The 16,897-nt window shown below is 43.1% G+C and overlaps 1 protein-coding gene across 1 annotated transcript in view; it reads right to left on the bottom strand.

Annotated features, from left to right (window-relative positions):
* Positions 1-16,897, bottom strand: part of LOC110520780 (serine/threonine-protein kinase Nek11-like) — a 92,192-nt gene that overhangs the window by 29,237 nt on the left and 46,058 nt on the right. The window contains exons 11-13 of the mRNA XM_036938564.1: positions 15,705-15,798; positions 15,224-15,353; positions 1,752-1,888 (exon numbers count right to left, since the gene is read on the bottom strand). Coding sequence (XP_036794459.1) covers positions 1,752-1,888; positions 15,224-15,353; positions 15,705-15,798 — 361 coding nt within the window. The remainder of the gene's footprint in view (positions 1-1,751; positions 1,889-15,223; positions 15,354-15,704; positions 15,799-16,897) is intronic.

Here is a 16,897-nt window from a genome sequence, read left to right as displayed (position 1 = left end):
TTATCCCCCTGAGCCAGCCCTCACAACAGATTTATCCACAGTCTCCAGCACAGGACTGTTCAACAGTAATCCCTCCTGAATCCCCACCCAGATGCACCACCACTACAGAATACAAACCAGAGCATTAGAACAGGCAGAAGTAAAGAATAGAACGGTTCAAAGCTGTGTTCCATGCTGTGTGGCCCGCCCCTCATAGACTGTCAATCATTTTGAATGTGTTCAATTAATTGGTGCAGACAGTCAATCAAGCCTTCTCTCCTGTGTGAAGACAGATACATAGTCAATCAAGTCTTCTCTCCTGTGTCAAGACAGACACATAGTCAATCAAGTCTTCTCTCCTGTGTGAAGACAGACAGTCAATGGAGACTAGCTAGCTGCATCAGGACTAAGGGGAGAGGGTGCTAGCCACATCAGTGTTGGTCAGGGATGTTAAAATAGAGATCTATGCACCTTCAGATGTTTTTCATTCTGTGATTTTCATTCTCTTTCCACAAACACAAGGCTCATAAGAGTTCATGAAAGTTAAGCTTCCCAGATGTGGCAATGAATGTTCCCATTGATAGTAATGGAATGTCTGTCTGTCTTAACACAGGAGAGAGGACTTGATTAACTATCTGTCTGTCTGTCTTAACACAGGAGAGAGGACTTGATTAACTATCTGTCTGTCTGTCTTAACACAGGAGAGAGGACTTGATTAACTATCTGTCTGTCTGTCTTCACACAGGAGAGAGGACTTGATGAACTATCTGTCTGTCTGTCTTCACACAGGAGAGAGGACTTGATTAACTATCTGTCTGTCTGTCTTCACACTGGAGAGAGGACTTGATTAACTATCTGTCTTCACACAGGAGAGAGGACTTGATTAACTATATGTCTGTCTGTCTTCACACAGGAGAGAGGACTTGATTAACTATCTATCTGTCTGTCTTCATACAGGAGAGAGGACTTGATTAACTATCTGTCTGTCTGTCTTCACACAGGAGAGAGGACTTGATTAACTATCTGTCTGTCTGTCTTCACACAGGAGAGAGGACTTGATTAACTATCTGTCTGTCTGTCTTCACACAGGAGAGAGGACTTGATTAACTATATGTCTGTCTGTCTTCACACAGGAGAGAGGACTTGATTAACTATCTGTCTGTCTGTCTTCACACTGGAGAGAGGACTTGATTAACTATCTGTCTGTCTGTCTTCACACTGGAGAGAGGACTTGATTAACTATCTGTCTGTCTGTCTTCACACAGGAGAGAGGACTTGATGAACTATCTGTCTGTCTGTCTTCACACAGGAGAGAGGACTTGATTAACTATCTGTCTGTCTGTCTTCACACAGGAGAGAGGACTTGATTAACTATCTGTCTGTCTGTCTTCACACAGGAGAGAGGACTTGTTTAACTATCTATCTGTCTGTCTGTCTGTCTGTCTGTCTGTCTGTCTGTCTGTCTGTCTGTCTGTCTGTCTGTCTGTCTGTCTGTCTGTCTGTCTGCCTGCCTGCCTGCCTGCCTGTCTTCACACAGGAGAGAGTACTTGATTAACTGTCTGTCTGTCTTCACACAGGAGAGAGGACTTGATTGGCTATATGTCTGTCTGTCTTCACACAGGAGAGAGGACTTGATTGTCTGTCAGTCTGTCTGTCTCTGTCTCAGCCTTCAAGTAGCAGGGAGAAGTAATTCAAGTAGCTCCAGAGCTTGCATACACCGACACACACTCATATAAGCACACACGCGGACGCATGCACAGACACACACTCACCTGTCCATAGGTATGACAGAGGGTTTCTGAGGTCACGGTGTCCCCTTCCTCTCTTTCCTCCTCCTCTTCATCAGTGCAGGACTCAAATCCATCCATGTAATAATACACCTCTGCAGTCTGAGGGTCCTCTGGGATCTCTAAACACACACACACACACACACAGATACACACACAGACACACACCGTGGGGAACAAACAAAATAAGTGACGCAATGTAGGGAGAATACAGAGAGATGGATCATGGATAATACAAGCCTGATTGATTCAAAACACTGAAGCAAAGATAACGCAAGACTAACACTATGGGGGCCATTTTCTTCACAGAGAACAGTATTGAAATGTCGGGTGTAGATCACTTTCCCTGTCCAGAGCACGTTGGACGACACACATATACACTTTCTCTCTCTCTCTCTCTCTCTCTCTCTCTCTCTCTCTCTCTCTCTCTCTCTCTCTCTCTCTCTCTCTCTCTCTCTCTCTCTCTCTCTCTCTCTCTCTCTCTCTCTCTCTCTCTCTCTCTCTCTCTCTCTCTCTCTCTCTCTCTCTCTCTCTCTCTCTCTCTCTCTCTCTCTCTCTCTCTCTCTCTCTCTCTCTCTCTCTCTCTCTCTCTCCCTCTCTCTCTCTCTTATATATGCACCAGCACACAACTGCTGGAAATATCTCAGAGAAAGAAGAGTATCTCACTCTCACTTTCTTTCTCTGAGATATTTCCAGCAGTTGTGTGTTGGTGCTGGTGTGGGTTGGGGAACAGCTGTGGTGGATGTCTGTGCTACTGGGAACATCCCTCTCTTGAACACTTCCATTTTCTCACTTAGTGCTCTGCACCTGAGCACCAGCCTGACCAGGGACTCCTCTCCACGGAGTGAAGTAGCGAGGGAGGGGGTAAGAGAAATGGTGCGGAGAAAGAACAAGAGAAAGAGATAGGAAAATAAGAGAGTGACAGCTGTATGGTGTTGAGTTACCTTTGCAGCAGCTTACTGTCTGCCTGAATGAGAGGGAAACGGGTAGAGAGAGAGCGAAAGAAGAGAGACAGAGACAGAAAAATAGAAAGACAGAGCACTGAGGAGCGAGGAGCGAGGAGCGAGACAGAGAAAGAAACTGTGAGGAAGAGAGTGGAAATCACTTTCATTTCATTTTCAATAATTGTTTATTTCCTATCTACCACAGAAACCTGTAATATACAGTGTTGACTGGTATTGGAGACAAAAGTTCAATTTCAAACCGGGACTATCTCCAATATAAATCTGTACACTTTCCAAAGACTTATCCTTAATCCTCCGAGACAAAACCATATCTTCTGAGAAATATGACCACTAAAAATGGGGGAAGCAGATAAAAAGACAGATGGAATGAAATGGAGATAAAGAGACGGAAGGAATGAAATGGAGATAAAGAGACTGAAGGAATGAAATGGAGATAAAGAGACAAGAAAGAAATGGAGATAAAGAGACAGAAGGAATGAAATGGAGATAAAGAGACAGGAATGAAATGGAGATAAAGAGACAGGGAATTAAATTGAGATAAAGAGACAGGAATGAAATGGAGATAAATAGACGGAAGGAATGAAATGGAGATAAAGAGACAGGAATGAAATGGAGATAAAGAGACGGAAGGAATGAAATGGAGATAAAGAGACAGAAGGAATGAAATGGAGATAAAGAGACGGAAGGAATGAAATGGAGATAAAGAGACGGAAGGAATGAAATGGAGATAAAGAGACAGGAATGAAATGGAGATAAAGAGACGGAAAGAATGAAATGGAGATAAAGAGACTGAAGGAATGAAATGGAGATAAAGAGACAAGAAAGAAATGGAGATAAAGAGACAGAAGGAATGAAATGGAGATAAAGAGACAGGGAATTAAATTGAGATAAAGAGACAGAAGGAATGAAATGGAGATAAAGAGACAGAAGGAATGAAATGGAGATAAAGAGACTGAAGGAATGAAATGGAGATAAAGAGATAAGAAAGAAATGGAGATAAAGAGACAGAAGGAATGAAATGGAGATAAAGAGACAGGGAATTAAATTGAGATAAAGAGACAGAAGGAATGAAATGGAGATAAAGAGACAGAAGGAATGAAATGGAGATAAAGAGACAGAAGGAATGAAATGGAGATAAAGAGACAGAAGGAATGACATGGAGATAAAGAGACGGAAGGAATGAAATGGAGATAAAGAGACAAGAAAGAAATGGAGATAAAGCGACAGAAGGAATGCAATGGAGATAAAGAGACAGGAATGAAATGGAGATAAAGAGACAGGGAATTAAATTGAGATAAAGAGACAGAAGGAATGAAATGGAGATAAAGAGACAGAAGGAATGAAATGGAGATAAAGAGACAGAAGGAATGAAATGGAGATAAAGAGACAGGAATGAAATGGAGATAAAGAGACGGAATTAAATTGAGATAAAGAGACAGAAGGAATGAAATGGAGATAAAGAGACAGAAGGAATGAAATGGAGATAAAGAGACAGGGAATTAAATTGAGATAAAGAGACAGAAGGAATAAAATGGAGATAAAGAGACAGAAGGAATTAAATGGAGATAAAGAGACAGAAGGAATGAAATGGAGATAAAGAGACGGAAGAAATGAAATGGAGATAAAGAGACAAGAAAGAAATGGAGATAGGGGGAGTGATGAGCTCTACAGCAGAGTCTCACAACTCAATCGCTGGTTGAAAACTGTTTTCTGCCCCTCCCAAAAGATAGAATTTGTAGATAATTGGCCCTCTTTCTGGGACTCGCCCACAAACAGGACCAAGCCTGACCTGCTGAGGAGTGACGGACTCCATCCTAGCTGGAGGGGTGCTCTCATTTTATCTACCAACATAGACAGGGCTCTAACTCCTCTAGCTCCACAATGAAATAGGGTGCAGGCCAGGCAGCAGGCTGTTAGCCAGCCTGCCAGCATAGTGGAGTCTGCCACTAGCACAGTCAGTGTAGTCAGCTCAGCTATCACCATTGAGACCGTGTCTGTGCCTCGACCTAGGTTGGGCAAAACTAAACATGGCGGTGTTCGCCTTAGCAATCTCACTAGGATAAAGACCACCTCCATTCCTGTCATTATTGAAAGAGATCATGATACCTCACATCTCAAAATAGGGCTACTTAATGTTAGATCCCTTACTTCAAAGGCAATTATAGTCAATGAACTAATCACTGATCATAATCTTGATGTGATTGGCCTGACTGAAACATGGCTTAAGCCTGATGAATTTACTGTGTTAAATGAGGCCTCACCTCCTGGCTACACTAGTGACCATATCCCCCGTGCATCCCGCAAAGGCGGAGGTGTTGCTAACATTTACGATAGCAAATTTCAATTTACAAAAAAAAAAATGACGTTTTCGTCTTTTGAGCTTCTAGTCATGAAATCTATGCAGCCTACTCAATCACTTTTTATAGCTACTGTTTACAGGCCTCCTGGGCCATATACAGCGTTCCTCACTGAGTTCCCTGAATTCCTATCGGACCTTGTAGTCATAGCGGATAATATTCTAATCTTTGGTGACTTTAATATTCACATGGAAAAGTCCACAGACCCACTCCAAAAGGCTTTCGGAGCCATCATCGACTCAGTGGGTTTTGTCCAACATGTCTCTGGACCCACTCACTGTCACAGTCATACGCTGGACCTAGTTTTGTCCCATGGAATAAATGTTGTGGATCTTAATGTTTTTCCTCATAATCCTGGACTATCGGACCACCATTTTATTACGTTTGCAATTGCAACAAATAATCTGCTCAGACCCCAACCAAGGATCATCAAAAGTCGTGCTATAAATTCACAGACAACACAAAGATTCCTTGATGTCCTTCCAGACTCCTTCTGCCTACCCAAGGACGCCAGAGGACAAAAATCAGTTAACCACCTAACTGAGGAACTCAACTTAACCTTGCGCAATACCCTAGATGCAGTTGCACCCCTAAAAACTAAAAACATTTCTCATAAGAAACTAGCTCCCTGGTACACAGAAAATACCCGAGCTCTGAAGCAAGCTTCCAGAAAATTGGAACGGAAATGGCGCCACACCAAACTGGAAGTCTTCCGACTAGCTTGGAAAGACAGTACTGTGCAGTACCGAAGAGCCCTTACTGCTGCTCGATCATCCTATTTTTCTAACTTAATTGAGGAAAATAAGAACAATCCGAAATTCCTTTTTGATACTGTCGCAAAGCTAACTAAAAAGCAGCATTCCCCAAGAGAGGATGACTTTCACTTTAGCAGTGATAAATTCATGAACTTCTTTGAGGAAAAGATTATGATTATTAGAAAGCAAATTACGGACTCTTCCTTAAATCTGCGTATTCCTTCAAAGCTCAGTTGTCCTGAGTCTGCACAACTCTGCCAGGACCTAGGATCAAGAGAGACACTCAAGTGTTTTAGTACTATATCTCTTGACACAATGATGAAAATAATCATGGCCTCTAAACCTTCAAGCTGCATACTGGACCCTATTCCAACTAAACTACTGAAAGAGCTGCTTCCTGTGCTTGGCCCTACTATGTTGAACATAATAAACGGCTCTCTATCCACCGGATGTGTACCAAACTCACTAAAAGTGGCAGTAATAAAGCCTCTCTTGAAAAAGCCAAACCTTGACCCAGAAAATATAAAAAACTATCGGCCTATATCGAATCTTCCATTCCTCTCAAAAATTTTAGAAAAGGCTGTTGCGCAACAACTCACTGCCTTCCTGAAGACAAACAATGTATACGAAATGCTTCAGTCTGGTTTTAGACCCCATCATAGCACTGAGACGGCACTTGTGAAGGTGGTAAATGACATTTTAATGGCATCGGACCGAGGCTCTGCATCTGTCCTCGTGCTCCTAGACCTTAGTGCTGCTTTTGATACCATCGATCACCACATTCTTTTGGAGAGATTGGAAACCCAAATTGGTCTACACGGACAAGTTCTGGCCTGGTTTAGATCTTATCTGTCGGAAAGATATCAGTTTGTCTCTGTGAATGGTCTGTCCTCTGACAAATCAACTGTAAATTTCGGTGTTCCTCAAGGTTCCGTTTTAGGACCACTATTGTTTTCACTATATATTTTACCTCTTGGGGATGTTATTCGAAAACATAATGTTAACTTTCACTGCTATGCAGATGACACACAGCTGTACATTTCAATTAAACATGGTGAAGCCCCAAAATTGCCCTTGCTAGAAGAATGTGTTTCAGACATAAGGAAGTGGATGGCTGCAAACTTTCTACTTTTAAACTCGGACAAAACAGAGATGCTTGTTCTAGGTCCCAAGAAACAAAGAGATCTTCTGTTGAATCTGACAATTAATCTTAATGGTTGTACAGTCGTCTCAAATAAAACTGTGAAGGACCTCGGCGTTACTCTGGACCCTGATCTCTCTTTTGAAGAACATATCAAGACCATTTCAAGGACAGCTTTTTTCCATCTACGTAACATTGCAAAAATCAGGAACTTTCTGTCCAAAAATGATGCAGAAAAATTAATCCATGCTTTTGTCACTTCCAGGTTAGACTACTGCAATGCTCTACTTTCCGGCTACCCGGATAAAGCACTAAATAAACTTCAGTTAGTGCTAAATACGGCTGCTAGAATCCTGACTAGAACCAAAAAATTTGATCATATTACTCCAGTGCTAGCCTCTCTACACTGGCTTCCTGTCAAAGCAAGGGCTGATTTCAAGGTTTTACTGCTAACCTACAAAGCATTACATGGGCTTGCTCCTATCTATCTCTCTGATTTGGTCCTGCCGTACATACCTACACGTACGCTACGGTCACAAGACGCAGGCCTCCTAATTGTCCCTAGAATTTTTAAGCAAACAGCTGGAGGCAGGGCTTTCTCCTATAGAGCTCCATTTTTATGGAACGGTCTGCCTACCCATGTCAGAGACGCAAACTCGGTCTCAACCTTTAAGTCTCTACTGAAGACTCATCTCTTCAGTGGGTCATATGATTGAGTGTAGTCTGGCCCAGGAGTGGGAGGGTGAACGGAAAGGCTCTGGAGCAACGAACCACCCTTGCTGTCTCTGCCTGGCCGGTTCCCCTCTTTCCACTGGGATTCTCTGCCTCTAACCCTATTACAGGGGCTGAGTCACTGGCTTTACTGGGGCTCTCTCATGCCGTCCCTGGAGGAGGTGCGTCACCTGAGTGGGTTGAGTCACTGATGTGGTCATCCTGTCTGGGTTGGCGCCCCCCCCCCCCCCCCCCCCCCCCCCCCCCCTTAAGTTGTGCCGTGGCGGAGGTCTTTGTGGGCTATACTCAGCCTTGTCTCAGGATGGTAAGTTGGTGGTTGAAGATATCCCTCTAGTGGTGTGGGGGCTGTGCTTTGGCAAAGTGGGTGGGGTTATATCCTTCCTGTTTGGCCCTGTCCGGGGGTGTCCTCGGAGTGGGCCACAGTGTCCCCTGACCCCTCCTGTCTCAGCCTCCAGTATTTATGCTGCAGTAGTTTATGTGTCGGGGGGCTAGGGTCAGTTTGTTATATCTGGAGTACTTCTCCTGTCCTATTCGGTGTCCTGTGTGAATCTAAGTGTGCGTTCTCTAATTCTCTCCTTCTCTCTTTCTCTCTCTCGGAGGACCTGAGCCCTAGGACCATGCCCCAGGACTACCTGACATGATGACTCCTTGCTGTCCCCAGTCCACCTGGCTGAAGAGGACTGGCCAGAAGAGGACTGGCCATCCCACATATGCTCTCTCAAATTCTCTCTTTCTTTCTCTCTCTCGGAGGACCTGAGCCCTAGGACCATGCCCCAGGAATACCTGACATGATGACTCCTTGCTGTCCCCAGTCCACCTGACTGTGCTGCTGCTCCAGTTTCAACTATTCTGCCTTATTATTATTCGACCATGCTGGTCATTTATGAACATTTGAACATCTTGACCATGTTTTGTTATAATCTCCACCCGGCACAGCCAGAAGAGGACTGGCCACCCCACATAGCCTGGTTCCTCTCTAGGTTTCTTCCTAGGTTTTGGCCTTTCTAGGGAGTTTTTCCTAGCCACCGTGCTTCTTCACCTGCATTGCTTGCTGTTTGGGGTTTTAGGCTGGGTTTCTGTACAGCACTTTGAGATATCAGCTGATGTACGAAGGGCTATATAAAATAAATTTGATTGATTAAATTTGATTGATTGAGATAAAGAGACAGAAGGAATGAAATGGAGATAAAGAGACAGAAGGAATGAAATGGAGATAAAGAGACGGAAGAAATGAAATGGAGATTAAGAGACAGAAGGAATGAAATAGAGATAAAGAGACAGAAGGAATGAAATGGAGATAAAGAGACAGGAATGAAATGGAGATAAAGAGACGGAATTAAATTGAGATAAAGAGACAGAAGGAATGAAATGGAGATAAAGAGACAGAAGGAATTAAATTGAGATAAAGAGACAGAAGGAATGAAATGGAGATAAAGAGACAGAAGGAATGAAATGGAGATAAAGAGACAGAAGGAATGAAATGGAGATAAAGAGACAGAAGGAATGAAATGGAGATAATGGGACAGAAGGAATGAAATGGAGATAAAGAGACAGAAGGAATGAAATGGAGATAAAGAGGCAGAGAGAGGGAATGAAATGGAGATAAAGAGACAGAGAGAGGGAATGAAATGAGATAAAGAGACAGAGAGAGGGAATGAAATGGAGATAAAGAGACAGAAGGAGTGAAATGGAGATAAAGAGGCAGAGAATGAAATGGAGATAAAGAGGCAGAGAGAGGGAATGAAATGGAGAAAAAAACAAGCGGTCTCTAAAAATTGACCAAAGTATCATAAAGGAATCAGGTAAATAATGATGTCTCAGTCAAGTCATACAACTACAGTCCACTAGTACAACACAATACCCTGATTACATCACACAAACTATTAGCCTCCTAAAAGCCTTCCCTTTTGTGGCTTTCTTAGAGTGAGTCCAACAGAGCCTGAAGCAGATCAGATCAGTGACCTATGACCAGGCATCCCACAGTCCAACCAGCCGGCAGACTCTCCACGACAGAGAATGACACACAACTGCACACGCAAACACACACACTGGTGTCTGGTGCTTATAACCTGATAGTGATTTCTGTCAGTGGTTTCTGTCCCATCTCACCTGATTCAGTGCTTCATTGATTTTAATTAGCAATGTTAATACCAGACCAGAATAATCACTTATGCAAAGAAGTTTTTTGTAATCCAGAATGTTTCATTCATGTGACCTCCGCTTGGCCTCCTGCACCAGCAGTACCACGGCCAAGGTTACAGAGGGCCAGGTACTCCCATCAGTCAATCTATCCTCCCTCCCTGTCCAACAGACTCTGCAACTCTCTGAGACCGACTGCAAAGAGTTCTGAGACTTTGAAAAAGTGCTTCACTGGCAAATTGGGACTGTCAGAGAGAGAGAGGGGGGGGGGGGGGGAGAGAGAGAGAGAGAGCTCTGTCATCTAACCTCAAACTCAGATAATATAACCTTCTTTCACCCCTATATCCTACCACACTGTGTTGAAACCTGTGGGCATGTTGCATCTGTGACTGCCTGTGGCTCTCAGTGATACTGTATGTTTATTTATACTGAGGACGGAGGTCATCGGCATGCATAATTCAATGTTTATTTCCTAATACATTTTAGTCTAATACTTGCCTTTATTCCCCAGTGAGGCTGCTTGAGGTATGTTTAATGTCAGACCATGTCTACAGTTGAAAGGGGAAAGGGGGCAATGGGCCATTGAGATTTGGTTTAATGTGATTTACTAAAAATAACAAAGCACTTTTCTCTTGTCTTTCTTATTTGCATGTGTGCTCCTTGAGTGTGTTTGTGTGTGTGTGTGTATGTGTGTGTGTGTGTGTGTGTGTGTGTGTGTGTGTGTGTGTGTGTGTGTGTGTGTGTGTGTGTGTGTGTGTGTGTGTGTGTGTGCGTGTGCGTGTGTGTGTGTGTGTGTGTAGGGTGTGTAGGTGTGTAGTACTATAACAGTGGTGGCTTGTGACACTTTAAAGGGGGAGGACGGGCTGGAACAGAATAAATGGAATGAGAGAGAAGATACCATTCCATTCACTCCATCCATCCATTACTATGAGCCATCCTCTATGTTACACTCTCCCCTGCACACTGTGTGATGCATGTTCACTATGCTCCTCAGCCTTTGATGATACTGCCTGGGCTGCTTTACCTCATGGCTGGTCTGTCAGAGTAGGAGAGGTTTCATGCCAACAGGGGCTCTCGGTAACTCTGATCCCAGCCGAGATGAGGGAATCTGGGGCATTGGAGATCTGAGGGACCCCCTGGATCTCCCACCATGGGGGTCCCACAGTGAAATGGAAGTGGGACGAGTGTTAAGCAGGGGGTTGGTCTATGGGTTTGGAAATTCGACTGCTTTTCCACCAAGGAATATTGGATATTGAATAGTCATTTAAATTAATGACGGATTCCAAAGTGAATTGCAGACATTATTTTCAACTGAAATCACTTGCCCACTCCTACACTTGGGTTCAAACTTACCCAGGCCTCGTCGACCTTCCCTAAAATGTGAGGCGTGACAATGCCGTGATTTTGGAGGTGTAGCAACACAAGACTAAACTGACCCCAACCCTGAAGGGCACTACAGCTGCAACAGTACAGTTGTTGAAGTCTCCTATTTTCTTATTCTTACATCCTGGTCTTCACCGATCTGAGAGGATTGGGTGAAGGGCCGGCCCTGATTGGGTGTGTGATTGGGCGCGGGGCCGGCCCTGATTGGACGTGTGATTGGGCGCAGGTTAAATAACAGTCCCAGAGCACAGCAGACAATAATCTCCTAACCTCCCTAGATCCCACAGTTTATAGACAAGGTGTTTAGCTGTTTATTATGGCATGTTTGTATTGGCAGTGTGGACAGATACAGAGATGTGTGTGTGTGTGTGTGTGTGTGTGTGTGTGTGTGTGTGTGTGTGTGTGTGTGTGTGTGTGTGTGTGTGTGTGTGTCTGTGTGTGTGCGTGTGCGTGTGCGTGTGTCTGTGTCTGTGTCTGTGTCTGTGTCTGTGTGTGTGTGTGTGTGTGTGTGTGTGTGTGTGTGTGTGTGTGTGTGTGTGTGTGTGTGTGTGTGTGTGTGTCTGTGTGTGTGTGTGTGTGTGTGTCTGTGTGTGTGTGTGTGTGTGTGTCTGTGTCTGTGTCTGTGTCTGTGTCCGTGTGTGTGTCTGTGTCTGTGTGTGTGTCTGTGTGTGTGTGTGTGTGTGTGTCTGTGTGTGTGTGTGTGTGTGTGTGTGTGTGTGTGTGTGTGTGTGTGTGTGTGTGTGTGTGTGTGTATTCCTCCAAAGTGCCTGAGCGTTGTTAAATAAAAAAAAAAACATTTGGTGAAGATTCAAGCACACAATACAGTTTAAGGTGGTCTTGGATAAATGGGAACAGATTTTTATTTGCCAAAGCAACATTTTCATCAGGGTTTACATAAGGTTTCATTTCAACAAACTTTTCTGCAGTTGCTACATACATGTTGCAGTTGCTACAGAAATGAATGGTATCCATTGATTCGTGAATAATATATTAGAAATGCATCATGATCGTAGTTTAAAACCAGTTAGAGCTCTAGGGGCGCTATTTCATTTTTGGATAAAAAACGTTCCCGTTTTAAGCGCGATATTTTGTCACGAAAAGATGCTCGACTATGCATATTCTTGACAGTTTTGGAAAGAAAACACTCTGAAGTTTCAGAATCTGCAAAGATTTTGTCTGTAAGTGCCCCAGAACTCATTCTACAGGCGAAACCAAGATGATGCATCACCCAGGAATTAGCAGAATTTCTGAAGCTCTGTTTTCCATTCTCTCCTTATATGGCTGTGATTGCGCAACGAATGAGCCTACACTTTCTGTCGTTCGCCCAAGGTCTTAGCAGCATTGTGACGTATTTGTAGGCATATCATTGGAAGATTGACCATAAGAGACTACATTTTCCAAGTGTCCGCCTGGTGTCCTGCGTCGAATTCGGTGCGCAATTGCCAGCTGCTTCTACTTTACCATTTGATTCAGGGGAGAAAGCATGTGTCCAAGAACGATGTATCAATGAAGAGATATGTGAAAAACACCTTGATGATTGATTCTAAACTACGTTTGCCATGTTTTCAGTCGATATTATGGAGTTAATTTGGAAAAAAGTTCGCGTTTTGAGGACTGAATTTTCGGATTTTTTTTGGTAGCCAAATGTGATGTATAAAACGGAGCTATTTCTAATACACAAGGAATCTTTTTGGAAAAACTGAGCATCTGCTATCTAACTGAGAGTATCCTCATTGAAAACATCAGAAGTTCTTCAAAGGTAAATTATTTTATTTGAAGGCTTTTATGTTTTTGTTAATGTTGCGTGCTGGATGCTAACGCTAATGCTAACGCTAAATGCTAACGCGAAATGCTAACGCTAGCTAGCTACTTTTACACAAATGATTGTTTTCCTATGGTTGAGAAGCATATTTTGAAAATCTGAGATGACAGTGTTGTTTACAAAAGGCTAAGCTTGAGAGATGGCATATTTATTTCATTTCATTTGCGATTTTCATAAATAGTTAACGTTGTGTTATGCTAATGAGCTTGCTGATAGATTTACACAATCCTGGATACAGGGGTTTTTTCATAGCTAAACGTGACGCAGAAAACGGAGCGATTTGTCCTAAACAAATAATCTTTCAGGAAAAACTGAACATTTGCTATCTGAGAGTCTCCTCATTGAAAACATCTGAAGTTCTTCAAAGGTAAATGATTTTATTTGAATGCTTTTCTGTTTTTTTGTGTAAATGTTGCCAGCTGAATGCTAATGCTAAATGCTACGTTAGCCATCAATACTGTTACACAAATGCTTGTTTTGCAATGGTTGAGAAGCATATTTTGAAAATCTGAGATGACAGTGTTGTTAACAAAAGGCTAAGCTTGAGAGCTAGCATATTTATTTCATTTCATTTGCGATTTTCATGAATAGTTAACGTTGCGTTATGGTAATGAGCTTGAGTCTGTATTCACGATCCCGGATCCGGGATGGGGAGATCAGAAAGGTTAACCGTCGTACCCCATCAGAACACCAAATATAAGCTTGTTTTACTCTCATGTTTGGAAACTAAATAAATCTTAACAGAACTGTATAGCCTCACGCCCTGACCTTAGAGAGCTTTTTATGTCTATATTTTGGTTTGGTCAGGGTGTGATTTGGGTGGGAATTCTATGTTTATTTTCTATGTTTTGTATTTCTTTGTGTTTGGCAGGGTATGGTTCTCAATCAGAGGCAGCTGTCTATCGTTGTCTCTGATTGAGAATCATACTTAGGCAGCTTTTTCCCACCTGTGTTTTGTGGGTAGTTGTTTTCTGTTTTGTGTCTGCACCAGACAGAACTGTTTAGTTGTGGTCCAGTTTGTGATTTTGTCTCAGTGTTCAGTTTAAATAAATGATCATGAACACGTACCACGCTGCGCTTTGGTCCACTCCTTCTTCATGCAACGACAAGCGTTACCATCAAAACATGGTTACAACTATCATTTTGATATCATGGATGATCAGTCCTTGCATCCATATCCCTGTCTATGAATTTGAGAGTAGTTACTTTTCTCCAGCACCATCCCTCAGCTTTTTATAGAAACAGTGGTGGGGAGATGTACTGCAGGCCAACCAAGATGTACTGCAGGCCAACCAAGATGTACTGCAGGCCAACCAAGATGTACTGCAGGCCAACCAAGATGTACTGCAGGCCAACCAAGATGTACTGCAGGCCAACCAAGATGTACTGCAGGCCAACCAATACGTACTGCAGGCCAACCAAGATGTACTGCAGGCTAACCAAGATGTACTGCAGGCCAACCAATACGTACTGCAGGCCAACCAAGATGTACTGCAGGCTAACCAATACGTACTGCAGGCCAACCAAGATGTACTGCAGGCTAACCAAGATGTACTGCAGGCCAACCAAGATGTACTGCAGGCCAACCAAGACGTACTGCAGGGCAACCAAGATGTACTGCAGGCCAACCAAGATGTACTGCAGGCTAACCAATATGTACTGCAGGCCAACCAATATGTACTGCAGGCCAACCAATATGTACTGCAGGCCAACCAAGATGTACTGCAGGCTAACCAATATGTACTGCAGGCCAACCAAGATGTCCTGCAGGCTAACCAAGATGTACTGCAGGCTAACCAAGATGTACTGCAGGCCAACCAAGATGTACTGCAGGCCAACCAAGATGTACTGCAGGCTAACCAAGATGTACTGCAGGCCAACCAAGATGTACTGCAGGCTAACCAAGATGTACTGCAGGCTAACCAAGATGTACTGCAGGCTAACCAAGATGTACTGCAGGCTAACCAATACGTACTGCAGGCCAACCAATACGTACTGCAGGCCAACCAAGACGTACTGCAGGCTAACCAAGATGTACTGCAGGCCAACCAAGATGTACTGCAGGCCAACCAAGATGTAATGCAGGCTAACCAAGATGTACTGCATAAAAACATAATCCTATCGTTAACAGAAATAAAAGGTACAAGAAGGAAGTATACTCACCACACCCTACTGGCTCAGACATTCGCATCTTGTCCTGCTGCTGCCTTCCCATTGGTTGTGAGCAACCCAGCGACCGGTAGTCCTCAGCTGTGATTGGTGCAGTCTGGTGGACTGCATCTCCTGCACTCTCCTATTGGGTGGAAGTGATGGAGTTTTCAATTCAATTAGTCATAAGTATCTATTTAATTTTTTAACAAGACAAATGTTTTTTTTGTTTTTTTTAGGGGGAGTTTCAATTATGAAGCGAGTGATTGGCTAATGAGAACATAAGGGAATACCAAACGAGGTTCACGGAGAAGGGACACCCTTAGAGTTTAATTTAACTCAGGCCAAAGAACCGGCTACTAATTGCACTTAAACAATGAGTTAATTCAAGTAATTAAAGTCGTAGAGGGTAAAAACAAAACATTTTTCATCCAATTATATGCATTATTTCCTAAGAGAGCTTTTGATTCAACTTTTAGAATTGTGTCTCTCTTACATTCAAGACGTCCAAACTGACTTTCTCAAAATGGCGGCTCCTCAGCTCCTGCATTCGGAAGTGGTTTTCCTGGTATTTCTCCTCAGCAAGTCTCCTGTAGTGTTACATTATATTATAAATTGGCTGGTTTAAGCCCTGAATGCTGATTGACTGACAGCTGTGGTATATCAGATTGTATACCACGGGTATGACAAAACATTTATTTTTACGTTGGTAACCAGTTTATAATAGCAATAAGGTACCTTGGGGGTTTGTGGTATATGGGCATATGGGTATATCATGGTTACGGGCTGTATCCAGGCACTCCGCGTTGCGTCCCGCTTAAGAACAGCCGTGGTATATTGGCCATATATACCACACACCCCTTGCTTTATATCTTAATATACAGGTAACTGACAAAATAATGGAAACACTTGAGATCATGAGGGATACAAAGTATAATGAAAGCAGGTGCTTCCAAACAGGTGTGGTTCCTGAGTTAAACATCTTTAGGGTCATGTATAAAAAAGCATTTAGTCTACCATGGCTATTCCCCCATAGGATGACAATGACCCCATCCATAGGACACAAGTGGTCACTAAATGATTTGATGAGTATTAAAACTATGTAACCCATATGCCATGGCCGTCTCAGTCACCAGATCTCAACCCAATTGAACACTATTGGGATATTCTGGAGCGGAGCCTGAGACAGCGTTTCCCACCACCATCAACAAAACACCAAATGATGGAATTTCTGGTGGAAGAATGGTGTCGCATCCCTCCAAGAGTTTCAGACACTTGTAGAATCTATACCAAGGTGCATTGAAGCTGTTCTGGCTCGTGGTGCCAATGCCCTATTAAGACACTATGTTGGGGTTTCCTTTATCTTGGCAGTTACCTGTAGATGAATGATGCAACGCAGTATAAAAGTGAGATGGCAGTGGGTTATATTGATCATTAAGACTAGGAAGTCATAGTCTTAGGGTAGCCTAGCGGTTAGAGCATTGAACTAGTAACCGAAAGGTTGCAAGTTCAAATCCCCAAGCTGACAAGGTACAAATCTGTCGTTCTGCCCCTGAACAGGCAGTTAACCCACTGTTCCTAGGCCGTCATTGAAAATAAGAATTTGTTCTTAACTGACTTGCCGAGTTAAATAAAGGTTGAATTAAAAAAATAATAATAATAACACTCTAGTTATCAACCAGAAACAAC

The sequence above is a fragment of the Oncorhynchus mykiss genome, chromosome 2, assembly GCF_013265735.2.
Source record: "Oncorhynchus mykiss isolate Arlee chromosome 2, USDA_OmykA_1.1, whole genome shotgun sequence".
Lineage (NCBI taxonomy): Eukaryota > Metazoa > Chordata > Actinopteri > Salmoniformes > Salmonidae > Oncorhynchus > Oncorhynchus mykiss.
Note: the sequence above shows the minus strand (reverse complement) of the source record. Positions and strands in the feature narration are given on the sequence as shown.